The sequence below is a fragment of the Primulina tabacum genome, chromosome 11, assembly GCF_025594145.1.
Source record: "Primulina tabacum isolate GXHZ01 chromosome 11, ASM2559414v2, whole genome shotgun sequence".
NCBI classification, from domain to species: Eukaryota; Viridiplantae; Streptophyta; class Magnoliopsida; order Lamiales; family Gesneriaceae; genus Primulina; species Primulina tabacum.
The window spans coordinates 3,155,029-3,171,487 of NC_134560.1; the positions used below are offsets into that span (position 1 = coordinate 3,155,029).

The window sequence follows — 16,459 nt, forward strand, 5'->3', positions numbered from 1 at the left end:
ATGTCCTATTAGAAGGGTTGCAAATTAGAAAAAGATCTATTATAATCGGGCCTACGGAACCATCATTGAACTTTTTTCCAGTTTTATTTAAATAAATAATTTAAAGAATTCCATTGACTTGTTTCTTTTAAGAGGGACCTAAAAGTTTTAATTTAGCTTCGTTCATTCTCGGTCTCTTTCAGAGAATGTATAATTTGTAGGTTTCAATAGTTAGAAACAAATTTAATTCCACTCGTTTCCTTAAGTTAAGATTTCCAAATCTACATCAAAGATCCGATGCTGCGATTTGGTAGCACTTCACTCGAAATGGAGATTCCTGTGAAGAAAAGAAACGTGTATGGATCTTGAAATTGAAGTATGCGAGACACAAAATTAGGGGGAATTCAAGTGGCAATATCAGGAAGACTCTCTCTTACATGGAGATCCGATGTTCTATCTAATTTTGCGAGTTACGACTTCATTCGTCCGTGTGTTATCCCCAACTGAAAAAATCAATTTCCCAGAAGTGGCTTTTCCCAACTACTTTATATAATTTTGTATCATCTCACCCATCATTCTCGAAAACCTTGTAGTATTTATTAAGACATTGGTTAAAAACCTACAACAATCAAAATTCCCAAAGAAAGCATGGATTGCCACCATAAAATGTACATCTTTTTAGTAACTATATATTACCATAAAAAATTCACGTGTCGAATACGGATGAACCCGAGCTAGTCAAATTCTAAAACTACTTTACCTGGAACGAGCCTCTTATCTTTGGCCCCATGAGCTTCTCTCACCTGTTTCATTGGAAAGGTCTTATCAACGGGTACTTTCAGTTTTCCCACTTCAGATAGCCGACGAATTTCGCGCAAACCTTCAGGATCGGTCCTCATGTAATTCCACCAATATTCTGTACAAGACAATAACGATGAGTTGACATTTAAGCGTGGTTCGCCCAAAATAAGCTACGTCCACGGTGCACTGCAACTTTTATAACCGGAAGAAATATTACAACAAGTGTATACACCAATACACTCAATATTTCTCACACTCCCAAACCCGAGTATACCGAGAAAATAATTTCTCTAACTCACACAAGAGAATTCCCGCACTCAAGAAAAAATACACTCTTTTTTCTATGCACTATCTTTTTATCAAAGATGAAAAGCTTTTGATTTTGGGATACAATAACTGAAGGAATTGAGCTCTATTTATAACTAAAATCCCTCATTCAGTTTCCAGATTCTTTCGATGTGGGATAACAAGTTCTGAATATTTTATTTTGACGTGGTCCCCACACCTTACATAACATTCTCCCACTTGAAGACTTGATTTCAATCATGTCTTCACACCATCATTGCAGCAGCTCATATATCTCCATTTATACTTGCAGTCCGACAGAAGTTGAACACAACTTCAGTTTGTCAATGGTTACTGTCTTTGTGAGCATATCGGCTGGATTCTTACTTCCAGGAATCTTCTCCAGCATCAAGATTCCATCTTCCAGCACTGATCTGATGAAATGGTACCTAACCTGTATATGCTTTGTCCTAGCATGATAAACAAGATTTTTTGCTAAATGAATAGCACTATGACTGTCACAGTGTAACGTGCTATCTTCAAGCTTCTGACCCAATTCTTCCAGAAAGGATCTCAACCATATCATCTCCTTACTAGCTTCTGTAACTGCTACGTATTCAGCTTCAGTAGTAGAAAGCGCAACTATCTTTTGCAACTTAGATACCCAGCTTACAACTGTACCACCTAATGTGAACACATATCCAGTAGTACTTTTCCTGCCATCCAGGTCACCACCCATATCGGCATCGACAAAACCCTGTAAGCCCAATTTTGACCTCCTGAAGCATAAAGAACAACTAGCAGTACCTTTCAAATACCTGATAATCCATTTAACTGCTTCCCAGTGTTGCTTTCCTGGATTACTCATAAACCTGCTCACAACTCCCACTGCATGTGCTATGTCTGGTCTTGTACACACCATTGCATACATGAGGCTTTCGACAGCAGAAGCATAAGGAACCTTACTCATATAAGCATGCTCCTGCTCCGTCGATGATGATTGTGCTTTGGTTAGTTTGAAATGGCTAGCCAAAGGAGTACTCACAGATTTAGCTTCATCAATATTAAATCTGCTAACCGTCTTTTTCACGTACTCTTCTTGAGATAACTTCAAAAATCCATTCACCCGGTCTCTTAAGATCCTCATTACAAGGATTTGCTTTCCAGCACCCAAATCCTTCATGGCAAATTCCTTTGATAAATCTTTCTTGAGTTTATCAATTTCTTCCAGACAAGCTCCAGCTATCAGCATATCATCTACATATAGCAGTAGTATGATATAAGAACCGTCAAACTTTTTCACATAACAGCAGTGATCAGCTTGACACCTTAGGAAACCATTATTACTCATGAATCCGTCAAACTTCTTGTACCACTGTCTTGGAGCTTGTTTGAGACCATACAAGCTCTTCTGAAGTTTGCACACCATTTTCTCTTTTCCCCGTACTTCAAATCCTTGTGGCTGCTTCATATAAATTTCTTCATCTAGATCACCATGAAGAAACGCAGTCTTTACATCCAACTGCTCCAAATGTAAGTCTTCTTTCACCACTAGTCCAAGTACTAGTCCTGATAGTGGTTAATTTAACCACCGGAGAGAAAATCTCGGTGTAATCAATTCCTTTCCGCTTGTTGGAAGCCTTTTACAACAAGTCTTGCCTTGTACCGCTTGCTACCATCATGCTCTTCTTTTAACCGGTACACCCACTTGTTATGTAACGCTTTTTTGCCTTGCGGAAGTTCTGTCAACTCCCACGTCTGATTGGATGACAGTGAGTCCATTTCATCTTCCATGGCCAACTCCCACTTGGTTGAATCATCCTTTTGCATTGCCTCTTCATAGGTCTCCGGTTCACCTTTGTCTGTCAGCAAAATATAGTGAAGTGCTGGGGAGTATCTCTCAGGTGGTCTAATGGTTCTCAAAGATCTCCTGAGTTCAATCACCGGAGTTTGTGGGTCATCATCTTGTGCAGTTTCTTCTTCATCTTCATGGTTACTGATTTTCGATTCATTCACAGGAATATATGTCAATGGTACTTCATCAGTCTTCTTGACTTCAGGACATTCATTTCCAGCTCCAATGTCTGACTTGTCCTTGTACAGAAATTGCTCATTAAATATTACATCCCTGCTCCGAATGATCTTCCGATTTTGGTCATTCCAAAAACGATAACCAAACTCATTATCTCCATAACCAATAAAGAAGCACTTCTTTGATTTTGGATCAAGTTTTGTTCTGCTTGCTGAATCAATATGAACATAGGATAGACATCCAAACACTTTAAAGATAGAAAGGTTTACTTCTTTGTCGCTCCAAACCTCTTCGGGTATTTTGCAGTCAAGCGATATCGAAGGTCCTCTGTTGATCAGATATGCTGCAGTGTTAACAACATCAGCCCAGAATTATTTTGGCAATCCAGAATGCAATATCATGCTCCTTGCGCGTTCATTCAGGGTCATGTTCATCCTTTCAGCAACACCATTCTGTTGAGGTGTACCAGGAATGGTTTTCTCCATCTTGATCTCATTCTGTTCACAATATTTCTTGAACTCATCATCTTCATATTCTCCACCATTGTCAGACCGTAAGCACTTCACCTTCAAGTTGGTCTCATTTTCCACCATGGCTTTCCACCTTTTAAAGGTCTCGTAAACATCAGATTTATTTTTCAGAAAATAAACCCAAATTTTTCTACTCGAATCGTCAATGAATGTGACATAGTATCTCGAGCCTCCAAGGGATGTCACAGGAGATGGTCCCCATACATCAGTATGAACCAGCTCCAACTTTGCTGCTTTCGGTTCTCTACCGCCTTTTGAAAAGCTCACCTTCTTCTGCTTTCCAAAGATACAACTTTCACATAGTTGGTGTTCAACAGTCTTTAATTCTGGTAGCTTTCCTTTTGACACCAACATCTTCATTCCCTTTTCACTCATATGTCCAAGTCTATAATGCCATAGACTTGAATTGGCTCCAGCATCCACAGCTGCTAATGTGTCTCTGCAACTGGAAGTCATATACAGTGTTCCAGTTTTCTTTCCTCGAGCAACAATCATGGCTCCTTTGTTCACTTTCCAGGAACCATCCCCGAAAGTCACATTGTGGCCTTCATAATCGAGATGTCCCACCGAGATCAGATTGCGTGTCAATTTTGGTACATGCCTGACTTTGTTGATTTTTCAGACAGATCCATTTGACATCTTCATCCGTACATCACCCATACCAACAATTTTCAAGGGTTTTCCATCAGCCAGGAAAACTTTTCCATAATCACCAGCGATGTAATTATCAAATACATCGCGATCACCAGTGATATGAAACGAAGCTCCCGAGTCCATAACCCAAGAATCAACAGGGCTTTCCATGGATAATAGCAGAGCATCATGTACTTCCTCAGTGACATCATTGGCATTATTCTTCATTGATCTGCAGTTCTTTTTCATGTGACCAGTCTCACCACAGCTCCAGCACTTTATATTCTTTTCAAGGATGTTTTTGTCTTTTCCATTTCTTGATTTGGATCTACCGCGCCATCGGTTGGAACTCTTTTCACCACTCCTGCCTCTTCCTCTGTTATCAATATTTAGAGCAGATCTCGATGATGTTGCTTCACCCGAGTTTTTCCTGCGAACTTCTTCAGTAAGGATTTGATCTCTAACATCATTGAGTTGTAGTTTTCCTTTTCCAACAGAGTTGTTAACCGCTGCCCGCATCAGTTCCCAATTGTCTGGTAAAGACGCCAAAAGAATAAGTGCCCGAATCTCATCATCAAATTTAATTTCAACCGATGTTAGCTGTGAAACAATCTTGTTGAATTCATTGATGTGTTTAGCCACCGATGCATCTTCTCTCATCTTCAAGTTAAATAACTTCTTCATGAGATGTACTTTATTATTTGCCGATGGCTTTTCATATATGTCCGACAAAATGGACATCATATCCTCCGTTGTTTTTGCCTCCGCCACGTTATGTGCCACGTTCTTTGTTATGGTCAATCGTATTACACCCAACACTTGTCGGTCAAGAAGCTTCCAGTCATCATCCTCCATCTTTTCCGGCTTCTTAACTGATAGAGGGTGATGCAACTTCTTGCTATACAGATAATCTCTAATCTGTAACTGCCAAAACGAAAAATTTATTCCGTCGAACTTGCTGATTCCCGGTCCCGATCCATCATCTCCGGCCATCACTTCTTTAGCCTTAGCAAAAAATATAAAAAAATCTTTTCTGATGTGGAAGATCACAAAGCTGCAACCACAGAGCATACTCAGAATTTTTAAGAATTTTCACAACAAGGCTCTGATACCCGTTGTTGGGAAATTACCCCTAAGCGATGCCGATCACGATGATAATATAGTACCCAAAAAAGCGGAATAAAAATAATCAACAAGAACACAAAGATTTACGTGGTTCACCCAAAATAGGCTACGTCCACGGAGCACTGCAACTTTTATAACCGGAAGAAATATTACAACAAGTGTATACACCAATACACTCAATATTTCTCACACTCCCAAACCCGAGTATACCGAGAAAATAATTTCTCTAGCTCACACAAGAGAATTCCCGCACTCAAGAAAAAAATACACTTTTTTTCTATGCACTATCTTTTTATCAAAGATGAAAAGCTTTTGATTTTGGGATACAATAACTGAAGGAATTGAGCTCTATTTATAACTAAAATCCCTCATTCAGTTTCCAGATTCTTTCGACGTGGGATAACAAGTTATGAATATTTTATTTTGACGTGGGCCCCACACCTTACCTAACACAACATACAAATAAGAAGAACGAGATTGAGGGAACATCTATTTGCAGAATTCAAGACTAATTAATAGTTCCGGGGGAATCGCAAGTTCGTGACTTCCATACAATAACAATCATCTCTTTGTAGTGTCAGCATATCCCGATCATTAGAAAAGCTTCTTATTTCATACTGATAAAAAAGTGCACAGTCAACTTCATACTGTAACATCTATTTGCACAATTCAAGACAAATTAGAAAATCGCACGTTCCAGGAGAAGACATGCAATGGTGCTTCTCTTTCAATTTTCGCATTCATGTTAATTTTAACCACGAATAGACTAGAAGGTCAATGCTCGGCTCACCGATTCCATGTGAATATCGATATTGGACTTGCTTCATCAACAATATTGCTGTTGACATAGGAAGGCCAACTGCTAGTCCATACCTATCAGTCAAGGATGCAGTCTCTCCCTGGTGAAGACAACCAAAACCATGCGTAATTGTATGTACCATGGAAATTATGGATCTAAGTTGCTTCTGGGAAAAAGCCAGGTAGCCTCATCATATACCTGCAATGTCATGTAATGCCCCCCTCTCTTCAAAAGATTTATGCCAATTCTTTCTGTCTCAGTTACGCCAATGGTGTCCAGTACGGCATCAAAATAACCATTTATGGATGCTTCATAGTCCTGCAAATTTGACGCATGTAACAAGTTTACATATTAAAATATTTTAATACGAGTAAAACTGAGGAATTATGACAGATTTAACCACATCATTACCTCAGTAGCATAGTCAACAGCTTGTTCGGCACCTGCTGCCAAGATACGAGCAATACATTCACCACCACATGTGGTAGAAACATGACATCCAACAGCCACTGCAAGCTGAATTGCAGAAAATCCTACAGCTCCTCCTCCACCCACCACTAACAACCTTTGTCTGTGACAATCCAGTTAACAGAGCGAATTCAGAAAGTATAGATATATAAATGTAATTGGACACAGTTATTTTATTTCTTACAATCTAATGTCAAGGTACCCACCCTCAATTGTCCCCCTCAATTGTGCCCGCAATGGATCATTTTAAACTCCTCAAGATCATAAATTATCTCCTAGATATCTAACGCAATAAACCTTATGATTTGTATAAGTACAATCAGTGTTCTAAAAGGCGGCGTCTAGGAGCTTGGCGGTGGTCCACCGCCTGACTTTTAGAAAGGCCCAACAAGAGGCTACAAAAGCAAGTCGACTGAATTTTAGTCGATGCAACTTTAGGAAAGTACTTGCAGACTGCAGCATTCTTTCAGGGTTTGAGCTAGTTTTTTGTTTGTCTATACTTCACTAACAAAAATGCTATTTCCCAATTCCCATTACGCTTGAAATGTTGTACAAGCACGTGAAGGAAAATTGACCCCAGCAATATAATTCAATCATCAGCTGTAAATACCCTTGCTTAATCCTTGCTGTACATCTCAGTGCACGCCATGCAGTCAAGGCAGCAAAAGGGATGGCACTTGCATCCTATTAAAGACAAATACATGTGTCATGCTCCAGTGTAACAGCATCTAATTGGGACGAAAAAAAGACAGATAAATGGACTATCTGCTGCCAGAGAATTGCAAAATACAACTATATGCAGAAACAAAAATGCAGGACATAAAAATCAGCGTTTAAAATAGCGCTCTATAGTGTATTCTGGAGAGCGAGTTCTACACACCGCTCGTTCCTTCGCGTTTTACACGAATAGCGCACGATATTCACCGCAAGGTGCCTTTGCACAAAATAGCGTGTGCTATAGCATTATTTGGGCCAAATATTAAAGGCCCATAAATTGGCAGATTTGAGCCAAAAATTAAATTTCATAGCCGATTTCAGACTTCCCAAGCGAAGAACTCGGCCTCCAAGTATTCAGAGCCGAAGTTGGAACCCTAGATCCGATCTGGTTATTTAGATTGACTTATTTTGGCATGTAAAGATGAATTATTATGGTTTTATGACTGATTATCTCATTTATTTACTTAAGTATATTTCTATATTTTAAAATTAAATCATTAACATGCACGAATAGCTTATGTTGCGTAAATGTGCTTTTTAAAAGAACTGATAAAAATCCAATGTTTGGTCATCACTAATTAGTAAAGCTCAAAAAGGAAAGGACAACAGTGGTAGGTTGATTGTCCCACAAATCTGAAAAACAGAACTATATACAGAAAAAGAAATGCAGGTATAACAAATGCAATCTTTAGGTATTTCATATTAGTAAATCTCAAAAAGAGAGAGACAATAGCGATAGGTTGATTGTCCTGCGTATAACTGTAGGCAACCTACCACATGAGAAATTGATTCTGGCTTCACGGTAAGTTGGTCTTCTGCAAGAATTGCATAGTCAGCATAAGTACCCCTCACTGCTGTAGGATGAAGAGCACCAAAAACTTCCTGTCCTACACTGAGTGAGTGTACAGAACTTCCCAAAGCTGCAACTTCACCACTAATATCACGTCCTATGATTATTGGCAAAAGTGGTTCAAACAGCGAACGACCATAGCCTGATCTCATCTGTAAATAATCAAATTCTACACAATATCAATAATCAATCCTTTCAAATCATTCTGATACAAAATTAGCTAATTAGATAAACCAATTTCAAATAAGATCAAGATAGTTCAAAGCTCCAAATACTCTATCTGTTAATTTTTCTCAAGAGGGAGCTAAATTTATATTCCAAAACTACTCAAAAACAAATAACAACCAAATAATCACAAATACAAGCTTAGCAGTCCTTGCTATTTTTCTAAACATACAAACGTAAAGAAATAGTCTAGTTTTTCTATGATGATGAATGGACCAGATCATTGAACATTCGAATAACTGCATTTACATTAGCTTGTATATCCTTTAGAAGAGGAAAACTTTATTCCACAATCCTACATTTGATACTTATCTACATAAATTACAAACGTTAATTCATTCATACCCAACCGAAAATCTAAAAATTCAATCGCATAACAGTGAATAAAAATTCGGACTCAAAAATAACAACGAGCCACATAAATTTGGAAACTAACTCTGGTATCGAGCGGATTGACCGAGACGGCTCGAGTCCGAACGAGGACCTCATTAGGATTGAGTTCAGGTAGATTCACATTTTCTAGGACCTCCAACACCTCTGGTCCACCGAAACGCGGCAATAGGACCGCTCTACAGCTCGCCATCACACTCCTACGTAACTCAAATGAATTGTACGATCCATTTCGAATCGCCACTGGTACGGTTCTACTCCGCAGCAACCACCGCATGAGTGATAATACAAATCTACTGGTACGCGGTCGCTACGAAATTAATAGCTAAAATTTGATATTTTAACCGCCAAAATCGAAATTGGAAACATTTTTTCCTAAAACAGAAGTTGGATGAAAGGATTGGCAAAATGGAGAGTGGTGCCGACGTGTATGTGATGTCATCCGCACAAGGGTTTAAGAACATATCATTCTCTGTTGCACGATTTTTAAAAGCGTTTTGCTTATTTCTGCTCCCCTTTTTTCTGATTCTGTATAATACATCATACATGGATAGAATTTAGGAGGTTTTAATTTAATTTTTTAAAAACTAAATTTAGTCATCAAAGTAAAATAAAAGAATATATATCAATATATTTAAAATTATAATCGCAAAAAATTGATCATTAAAATAGACAGTTTCATAAAAGATAGTCTTAATATACACAAAATGTTAAGAAAATACGTAATTTGAGATCAGAGATCGGAAATAAAAATTTATTTTCTTGATATAATACATATAAATGATTCGTAAAGTCGATAACTTAAAAATAATAAAAATTATCCAGATAAATATTTTAATTACTACGATCATAGAAACACTAATATGCGTAAATATATTTTCATGAAGATAGATATTGAAGAATAGAATAAAAAAAGTTTTAAAAAAGAATAGAATAAAAACTAAAAGTAAGATATGAAAATTCAATGTTAAAAGTAATTGTGTCAGGATATTTTCCCTACAGTCCACGTCTCAAGTTGGTAGGTTTTCATCGATTAAATCCACATCATCAAATTTCAAGCATTTGAAACATTATAAAATAAATAGTCAATAATAACGCTAATTCTCAACCCTTCAAATCATACACTGAACCACTAGTTTTTTTGTATTTCTCTTTGCAAGAACAATTACAGTGAAAATTAAACCTCATCAAACAATTTCAAATTCGATTTTCATTTCGAAACTTCATCTTACCAAAAATCTTGCGTTGCCTAACTACGCTAAATATCAAACAACGATCATAAGTTTAAATCAACCAGGATTGTCAACTACTACTTAGCACCATAAAGAACAATAACTTTGGTAGATCAACCCTCGTTAAGGTATAATGTTACACTAAACAGGTCACAGCAAAGGATTCGTACTAGTTTTGCAAACATATACAATACACACACAGTTGTTTAAAGATAACTACTTGGACTGTTATTCATCAAAAGATCTCTGTGAATGGAATGGCGAGTCACCCTCATACTGCTAAAAAACATTTTCTGGAGCTGTAAACTCCGATATCCTCTATGCATCTTCGTCCTCGAGGTTATTGACACGTTCACATTCATCGATCCACTCACTATATCTGTTGTCAGAATTTTGTGCTTTAGAATGCGGAAAGAGGAAAATAAACCACGCATGGAGTTGCTAGGGAAGTATCTATATGTTACTTACATGTCTATTGGTTCTGTCAAAGCTGCAAACAATTCAAAGCATAAAGTTAATTCGAATCTTGGATAGAGAGGTTAAAGACCTGGCGTGCTTGCGAAAAAAAAACATAAAATAATTCGAGGGAGAGGCAACGAGAGAAATTGGTAAACAAGGGTTTTCCATAGACCTTAACCACATGTATACTCGATTTCCAAATGCATTAAAAACTAACTGGTGAAAAAGCTTAGAATTTCCTTAACTATTTGTGTACTTAGCAAATTGATTTCTTAGAAAGAGGTAATAAGTTGCATACCTGTTACAGTGGTGCTAAAGCTCTCTTGGCAAATCTGGCATGAGGCCTCACCAATCAAGTTCTTCATATCACTGAAACATAAAACGATTATTTCATAAATCAGAGCTTACAGATTCAAATAAAATTTGAGATCGCATTTGTGCAACTAACACATAAATTTGAGAGGCACAAATTTTCTCTTACGAACCTCAAACCTCTTACGATCCATGAATCAAACTACACATAAATTTGAGAGGCACAAATTTTCTCTAACTAATCACCAACCAAAACGAACTAAAACTCAATATAGACAGACAAGAGTTTAAAATCAGAATGAAGAGGCTGGACAGTGAAAAGGGGAGGAGAAAGTTCAGAAACCACTCACATGCGGCACTCGACACTAGTGCCATGATTGCAGAAGGGACAGCTGAAAACTGTGTCAAGTTTGTCCATTCTCTTCTTTGGTGGTGGCTTTGCCTTGGACTTCCTCTTACCCATGTTTCAGTTAAACGATGTTTCAGTTAAACGACGCGCCTTTCAAACTAGATATTGACGAAAAAAGTGTTAGCATCACTTGGGGATCATCAAGTACACAAGCATACAATAACAGGACATAAAGTATGGGTTTCTATATATATTTCGGAGTATAAGATAGGCTATGAGAACTTCAAACGAAATGTTCACGATATACCAACTTTCGAGTTCAATTGGGAAAAAATCGCATTAATTCATGCCTATAATTTTTTTTTTGCAGACAAAAAACAATGATTTATTCAATAATAATAGATAAAATATTGTTTCATTTGCATTCTTTTGCACAAAATTCTGGAATAACTTTGAAATTTCGGTTCAGTAGGGCTGGGAAACCCCAAATTTCGAGAATTCATTAGAAATTTCTAACAATGACTTGAACATAATCTACCGATGATGGAGACAAAAACATCCCACATCAATCACTGTTTACTGGAAAAAAAATCCTCATAGTTTCACTACAAATGCTTAATAGATGGGCCTTCCAACAACTTTCATATGATGATCATCTAGCAGTAAAAAAAGTGAAGTCATCCGATACAAGTCGGTCTGGCCTACCAACCAGACGATGATAAATTATTTTCAATATGTTGACTATTCTCTAAAAAATTCGAACCTGAATGCTTTGATTATTAGCCAATAACTTGTGAACCCAGGATAACAGCTTACATCCAACAATCTGCAGCCTAATCAACCAACCAGAAACTTAATTGACCAAATTTGAAAACCCTAAATCATTAATAAAATCAAAAGGCAGAAGATTTTTGGGCGATGTTCGATGTCGTACATAGAATGGAAGAAATTAAAAGTTCTAACTAAATCGAAGACACCCTAAAACTTTAAAAAAAATCAGAAGCGAATTAACCCTAGCGATCAATAACAATTAAGATCAACGCATAATAAAACACGCAAATTAGAAAACTAAAGTACGCAGATACAAACCCTAACGGTGATCAACTATACAAAAACATAGAGAACGCTGAAGGAAGGATCAAGAAAATCACCTTCGAATCTCTGTCCCCGAAAGATTTCGCAAGCTACAACTGTAATAACATAAATAAAAATAATGGCGTTACGTATATATAGGCCCGTGAAGGTTGACGTGTAATTACAAAATAACCCTTCACGGAACAGGTTTACGAAGACGAGTGTCGGGTCTATCTTTGACGGAATTGCGAATTGCATTATTGACATCGGGTTTCGTTTTTAATAATATTCAAATAATTTGAAAGAAACCTTTCAAAAAAATAATAATAATAACGTGAAATAAACAAATAAATGAGTTATAATTTTCAGCTTTTTTCTACTATTACAGATTCTATTAAAGTTTTTTTTATAGATTTTTTATATACTAATATTTCGCTAGTATTATATGCATATTATTATTTTATATAATTGTTTATAAAAAATTATTTAATGTGAAAATACGAATAGATTTTTAAAATCCAAATAAACGAAATCAACAAAAAATTTAAAAACTAACTGTTGAAAAAGTATTATCAAATACCAAATACTTGAAGTCTCGCAGTCATTTTCGCATATCCGATATGGAAAAATTATCTTACACTCACATGGAAATAGACTTCCGATTGAGTGATAATTTGACCCTAAATATAAAAATTAGAGGAGAGTAACCTTGATTTAAACTTGAATTTATATGGGAAACAAAATATTTATTATATTATGTAATCATACGATTTCACAAAAGTGTGCACAACTCTATTCATTGTTCTCCGCATGTGTTTTATAGATAAAGAAAGATGGTCGATCGAGTAGGTACTAATCTCAAACACTAAAACATAGATTGGACAAATGTTTTTATGGGATTGGATTACTACTTGAATCGTCTGCGGAGAATCCGAAAAGATACAAACATTCGAAAAACCTTGGTCGATACAAAAATTCTTCCCAAACCGTATAGATAAAAGCTCCGTTGCATACAACAAATAAATTACTTCGAATTTTAAGATTTATAACTTCGACATAACTTCAAATCATATCAAAAGCATTGCACCACAAAATCACATATGTAAGTTGGTTCATCTATATCCTAATATTCTACAAATGAAAAAGGCACAAAAAAAATATATTTATAAAAATCAATAAGAGAAACAAAGTTAAATTTAATAAAGATATTTAAACAATAAATATATAAAAATAAATTATAACAATACCAATTGATGTCATTGATTATTACACTATTCCGAAAATTCACCGTGACAACTGACATGATGAATTTTATAAAAATGACAAAAAAATATTCAAAAAAATCACACATTATGTTTATTAATTTTTTACAATTCATAGCAAAAAATCTAAAATGATAAGATATACATACATACAATTACAACAATAAAAAATGGAGCTTTTGAGAATTATGTGGAGAAAAGACGTTATTTCAATAACACTAATTAATTAACATGATGAATTTTATAAAAAAAACTGATTACTTTTACAAAAATCACAAACATAATCCCTACTCTTATGATAGATTGCATTTGTGATCAAACTTAAATTTGATAAAATAGCCGACAATTTTTTTGTAGGAACACTAATTGGAAAGGGAATTTTTTTTAACCTTCGGTCAACTTTTTTTTTTTTTAAGAAAATGATCTCCTCAAGTGTATTTCAAACCAATAACTACACCTAAAATTTGATCGACGACCAAACCATCATCATCATAAACGAAAAGAAAACTCAGTTGTGTTGAGAATGTTTCTCATGTAACGGACTTGATCCGACTCGATTCGACTCATAAAATTTAAAAATTGTACAGACAAAATGAAAAAGGAAACCAAGGAAAACCCCTGGTCCAAGATGGAGGTGGCAAGTTGACCCGCCTTCACGCCTTTGAATGCAAAGAAAAATGCCCATTAAATAACATCCCAACCCCTCAACTCCCAATTAAAATTGGAAGCATGATTTTCGATTTACTCACCGCTCCAATTTTAAGGAAACACAAGGCTGTAAAAAGATCACCACCTCCCTGGCTTCACACCACTTTAATTCTCTTTACGATTCCCACCTTCTTTTTCAACTATGGCCTTTGCCTCTAACCCTTTTCAATTTCATTTTACTATACTACGCTTAGTCCATACACTTTGTGAGATTTCTTCATGGGTTACCTTTCATGCAACGCGGAGTCCGCCATCGCTACCTGCGATTCGTATAACTGGGAATTGTTAACCAAAAGGCCCATCAAAGATCATAGTACAAGGCCTTTCAAGATTCTTGAATTTGATTTTTCTGTTCTTCAATCCGCCACCGATGGCTTCTCCGCTGGGAATTTACTAGGGAAAGGCAGCCATGGAGCCGTGTATAAAGCGCGAATCCATCAGATAAAAGCTGCCGCTGCCGTCAAAAGGACGAAACAAACGCACAACTCCGCCGTTGGAAATAGTAATAGTACCACTGATACAGAGCTGGAGATTCTGTCTAGAATCTATCACCCCCGGCTGGTGAACTTGCTCGGATTTTCTAGTGATCCGAATCAACGTAAACTGATCGTAGTAGAGTACATGCCGAATGGGTCCTTGTACGATTTGCTCCACCGCTCGGGTAAACCACCGGGGTGGGTTAAGAGAACCCGCTTCGCTTTGCAGGTTGCAAGGGCGGTTCAGTTTCTGCACGCATCAAATCCGCCGATCATTCACAGGGATATCAAATCGTCCAACATTTTGATCGACGCGAACTTCAGTTCCCGGCTCAGCGACTTCGGCCTGTCTCTGAGAGGATACGAGGAGGACATTAAGGTGAAGTGCACTCCCCCCGCGGGGACGTTGGGATACCTAGACCCGGAGTATCTCGCCCCTGGCGATCTCAGCACCAAGTCAGATGTATTCAGCTTCGGGATATTAATGCTCGAGATCATCACCGGTCGGAATGCAATCGACATGAATTACAGCCCTCCGTCGGTTGTAAACTGGGCTGTTCCGGCGATAAAAGTAGGCGACTTCACCGGAATTTGTGACCTAAGAATCGGGCCTCCGCGAGACTGGGAAGCTCTCAGACGGATGGCGGTGTTGGCGGCGAGATGCGTGAGATCCACGGCGGGGAAGCGGCCAGGAATGGCGGAGGTGGTGGAGTGTTTGAAGATCGTACACCAGAAAATGAAGGCACGTTCTCCAATCTGTGTTAATCTGGGGAGTCTCGTGGGCGAGAATTCTCGCGCGGGTAAATATGAGCCGTTGGATGAGAGCATGGAGATGGCCAATAACTGTAAAAGGAGAAACGGGAAAATATCCAGTGTTTCGAGTGCACAACTCAGGCATTATGCGATTGGTGATCGAGTCGAGAGGTCAAAGTCAATTGGAACAGCAAGTGAGGTTAAATATCTACCGCCCGATGAGAGCGATGATCACATAATTGTGAGGAGGGTGCGATTGAGTGTGAAGATCCTCACGGTGAAGTTGAGTAAGTCGACATCAGTGGGGATTTTGCAGGGCAAGAAGTTGGTCAGAAACAACAATGGAACCACCGGACAGAGTAGAAACTTGTTGGTCGATTCAGAAGAATAGATATATTCATTTATATAATTTTATAGTTCAAGAATAATTCCATATTCATCATTCACAAAGCTTGTTGAAAAGGAAATCTAATTCATCGTTCAAGAATAATTTTATAGTATTTTGTGAGACGGATATCTTATTTTGGTTATCCATGGAAAAAATATTACTTTTATGCCAATAATATTACTTTTTATTGTGAATATCGGTAGTATTGACACGTCTCGCAGATAAAGATTCGTGAGACCATCTCACAAGTAACCTACTCTTTATATATCGTAATTGATCAAGTTTGAACACCACCACAATTCCAATACTATTATGTATTTTAGTAGACTTTTGCTTCGTCAAAAATCTCATCTTTGAATAAAAGCTGATATGTGTGCCTGACTTTAGAAAAGTAACATTATCATACTAAGAAAGTTTCGTACTAATTTATTTAGTATGATGAAAGTAAAATTTGAAAACGAAAAAAACAACAAGGATGGGCATGTGGGCAACCAAAGTTTTATCACATCGGGCGTTGAATACAGCTTGCCAAAACGATTGTCATCCCATATATTGATTGGAATGTCCTTAAACTTAGTTCCCAATTTAACCAAATTGAGCCCGAACTCGAAT

At 37.2% G+C, this 16,459-nt stretch overlaps 3 protein-coding genes across 3 annotated transcripts; 1 reads left to right on the plus strand and 2 right to left on the minus strand.

Moving 5' to 3' along the window:
• Positions 1–497: 497 nt before the first annotated feature.
• Positions 498–9,307, minus strand: LOC142519459 (uncharacterized). Its single transcript, XM_075622486.1, has 7 exons — positions 8,881–9,307; positions 8,144–8,371; positions 7,263–7,336; positions 6,596–6,755; positions 6,383–6,502; positions 6,176–6,284; positions 498–895 (listed from the first exon to the last, which is right to left on the minus strand). Exons 1-7 carry the CDS (start codon positions 9,109–9,111, stop codon positions 714–716), a joined length of 1,104 nt encoding a protein of 367 aa, XP_075478601.1. The 5' UTR covers positions 9,112–9,307; the 3' UTR covers positions 498–713.
• An 853-nt stretch (positions 9,308–10,160) lies between these two features.
• Positions 10,161–12,489, minus strand: LOC142519386 (transcription elongation factor 1 homolog). Its single transcript, XM_075622388.1, has 5 exons — positions 12,338–12,489; positions 11,188–11,344; positions 10,824–10,894; positions 10,535–10,556; positions 10,161–10,445 (listed from the first exon to the last, which is right to left on the minus strand). The coding sequence occupies exons 2-5, from the start codon at positions 11,298–11,300 to the stop codon at positions 10,385–10,387; spliced, it is 267 nt and encodes an 88-aa protein (XP_075478503.1). The 5' UTR covers positions 11,301–11,344; positions 12,338–12,489; the 3' UTR covers positions 10,161–10,384.
• Positions 12,490–13,947: 1,458 nt separating this feature from the next.
• On the plus strand, positions 13,948–15,927 carry LOC142519474 (serine/threonine-protein kinase-like protein At3g51990). The gene has a single exon (XM_075622505.1). It carries the CDS (start codon positions 14,450–14,452, stop codon positions 15,848–15,850), a length of 1,401 nt encoding a protein of 466 aa, XP_075478620.1. The 5' UTR covers positions 13,948–14,449; the 3' UTR covers positions 15,851–15,927.
• The last annotated feature ends 532 nt before the right edge of the window (positions 15,928–16,459 follow it).

What these genes read in the sequence shown, in the direction of transcription:
- LOC142519459 (XM_075622486.1), bottom strand. Translation starts at nt 9,111, where the DNA reads ATGCGGTGGTTGCTGCGGAGTAGAACCGTACCAGTGGCGATTCGAAAT. An exon ending in CAGAATCAATTTCTCATGTG is followed by an intron (nt 7,337 to 8,143) that starts GTAGGTTGCCTA and finishes TGTCTTTAATAG; the next exon opens with GATGCAAGTGCCATCCCTTT. An exon ending in ACAGCAAGGATTAAGCAAGG is followed by an intron (nt 6,756 to 7,262) that starts GTATTTACAGCT and finishes GGATTGTCACAG; the next exon opens with ACAAAGGTTGTTAGTGGTGG.
- LOC142519386 (XM_075622388.1), bottom strand. Translation starts at nt 11,300, where the DNA reads ATGGGTAAGAGGAAGTCCAAGGCAAAGCCACCACCAAAGAAGAGAATG. An exon ending in CTTTAGCACCACTGTAACAG is followed by an intron (nt 10,557 to 10,823) that starts GTATGCAACTTA and finishes AATTGTTTGCAG; the next exon opens with CTTTGACAGAACCAATAGAC. An exon ending in TTGACAGAACCAATAGACAT is followed by an intron (nt 10,446 to 10,534) that starts GTAAGTAACATA and finishes TTCTGACAACAG; the next exon opens with ATATAGTGAGTGGATCGATG.
- LOC142519474 (XM_075622505.1), top strand. Translation starts at nt 14,450, where the DNA reads ATGGGTTACCTTTCATGCAACGCGGAGTCCGCCATCGCTACCTGCGAT.